Source organism: Condylura cristata, unplaced genomic scaffold, assembly GCF_000260355.1.
Source record: "Condylura cristata isolate star-nosed mole 26May11 unplaced genomic scaffold, ConCri1.0 scaffold00041, whole genome shotgun sequence".
Classification (NCBI taxonomy): domain Eukaryota; kingdom Metazoa; phylum Chordata; class Mammalia; order Eulipotyphla; family Talpidae; genus Condylura; species Condylura cristata.
Genome location: NW_004567142.1, coordinates 6,980,125 through 6,982,240, shown reverse-complemented (window position 1 = coordinate 6,982,240; position 2,116 = coordinate 6,980,125). Strand labels below are relative to the sequence as shown.

At 75.5% G+C, this 2,116-nt stretch overlaps 1 protein-coding gene across 1 annotated transcript in view; it reads right to left on the bottom strand.

Moving 5' to 3' along the window:
- The window catches only part of SUV420H2 (suppressor of variegation 4-20 homolog 2 (Drosophila)), a 3,872-nt gene extending 2,868 nt beyond the window's left edge, over positions 1 to 1,004 (bottom strand). The window contains exons 1-3 of the mRNA XM_012733555.1: positions 745 to 1,004; positions 433 to 598; positions 21 to 210 (exon numbers count right to left, since the gene is read on the bottom strand). Of these exons, the coding sequence (XP_012589009.1) occupies positions 21 to 210; positions 433 to 598; positions 745 to 854 (466 nt within the window). The 5' untranslated portion in view covers positions 855 to 1,004. The remainder of the gene's footprint in view (positions 1 to 20; positions 211 to 432; positions 599 to 744) is intronic.
- Between the last annotated feature and the right edge of the window lie 1,112 nt (positions 1,005 to 2,116).

Here is a 2,116-nt window from a genome sequence, read left to right as displayed (position 1 = left end):
CCCAGCCCGCGCTCATCCGCCGGTCTCGGCCGAGGCTAGCCCGCCGCTGCGGCTCTGGTCAGCGGCCGGCGGGCGCCCTCGACCAGGTCCCTGCGCGTACCAGGCACGGGTGGACACGATCTTGGCCCCGTTGGTCTCCATGGAGTAGCGCGTGCAGGGCAGGATGGTGAAGCCGCTCTCGGGCAGGAAGGCGCGGAGGTAGCGGCAGATCTGGGGAGGAGGGGGGCGGTGAGGAGGTGGGGCAGGGCCGCAGCGCCCCCTCTCTCCGGGCTCCGCCCCTGCAGAGCGCCGGCGGAGCTCACTTTCCCCTCTGGGGCCTCAGCGATCTCTGTCAAAGGAAGAGGCTGGCCCCGCGGGCCACGGGCTCTCCCGGGGTTCTGAGGGTCCCGTGGCCGCAGGGTGGGGAGGGCGGGGAAGGGTGGGCTCCCTCACGTGGGTCTTGAGGGCAGCCTCCTGCCGCGGGCCCCGGCTCTGGAAGTAGTTGGCCATCCAGCCTCCCAGCGTCAGGGCCCGGTATGCGGCCTCCAGGTCCCGCTGCCTGAGGAAGGCCTCCAGCGCTGAGCGCAGGTGGTGCTGTCGCCGCAGGGGGGGCACGGGGCTGGGGGAGAGGGCACGCCTGGGTCCCGGCTCGGCCTAGCCCTCCGGGCCTGCCCGCCCGCCGCGACCCCGTTTGGAGCTGAGGGGGCGCGGGGCTGGCTGGGAGGCAGGGCCCCAGGTCCCGCCCTGCGCCCGCGGGGGCCTCACCTAACGTTCATCTTGTGGGTGCGGAAGCCCAGGTAGGGGTCCAGGACCAGGCTGGTGGCCAGGTCGTCGTTTTCGCACAGTTCTCGGGCGGTCACTCTGTCGGGCCCCATGGCCCCCGCGCACCATGCTGCCTCCCGCAGAGGGCGGGCGCCGAGCGAGGCAGGGGCCGGGCGCCCGCCGAGGGGGCGCCGCCGCGGCGGTGCGCGCTCCACGCCCGGCCAGTCCAGGAGGCGGCCTGGGCCCTGAGCGGGGAGGAGAGCGGCCGTCACCTCACGCCGCGAAGTGGGAGCCCCGGGCCCCTGCCCGCGGAGCCACGAGCCTCTCCGCCGGCCGGCGGGGCCCTGCCAGTCCCGGGAGGCTGGCGACCCGGCGCAGACAGTCCTCCTGGCCCGGGGAGGCCGACTGCTCAGCAGCCTGGGATGACCCTAAGGGCTCAGCGGAGCCGGGAGTCAGGGCCCGCTCCCAGCCGGCGCGCCGCCCTCAGGAGGGAGTCAGGCTGCGGGTGAAGCCCCAGGCAGCCCGGAGCGGGGGAGGGCAGGGAGGGAGCCCAGCACCTGCTCCCTCCCCAGGGTGGGGGGGCAGCTCCGAGGACAAAGCGGGCGGGCGGGCGGGGAGGGGCGTGTGGGAGGGCAGAACAGGTCCGCAGAGCGGGCAGGAAGAAGGGACAGGGCGAACAAGAGCCCGACCCGGCCTGAGGCCTGCAGCTCCAGGGCTCTTCAGGGAGTGTGGGGGTGGCGAGCGGGGCTGGAGGGCCACCCGGAGTTTGAGCAGCTGGGAAAGGGGCCCAGCAAAGCCGGGGGGCTGGGCAAGTGGGGGGGTGTCCAAACCTGTGGGCAGCGTGGGACAGGGCAGTCGCCGGGGCAGAGGGCCGTGGGGGGGGGTAGAGGGCGGGAGCTTCCCGGAAAGCCAGGGGAGACCTGGGGCCCAGGCGGGGCAGAGAAGCATCGGGGGTCGGGAGGGTCCGAGAGCGCAGCGGGGGCGGCGGCTGGACTGGCTGAGCAGGGCAATCCAGGGAGGCGCGCAGGGCAGCAAGGGGGAGAGAAGTGGGGTGTGCGGGGCCCGGGCGGCAGTGAGGGTGCAGGGGAGCCTGCGGTGGGGGAGGAGAGGTGGCAGAGAGCGGCCAGGCGGGCCCAGGGACGCCGCGGAGGCCACGAGGGTGCAGGGGAAGGGCCTGAGGCCGAGGGCGGGGTGGGGACAGGGGCGACCCGCGGGTCCCGCGCGAGGCCTGGGGGTGCAGGGCAGGGACCTGCGGGGAGCACGGGGAAGAGGCTGCGACGCCGGCAGGAGCCCGAGGCCTGCGGAAGGGCCGGGAGACGTGGGCGCCTGGACACGAGGAGGGGCTGCCCGGGGCGGGGGACGGTCGGGCTGGGGG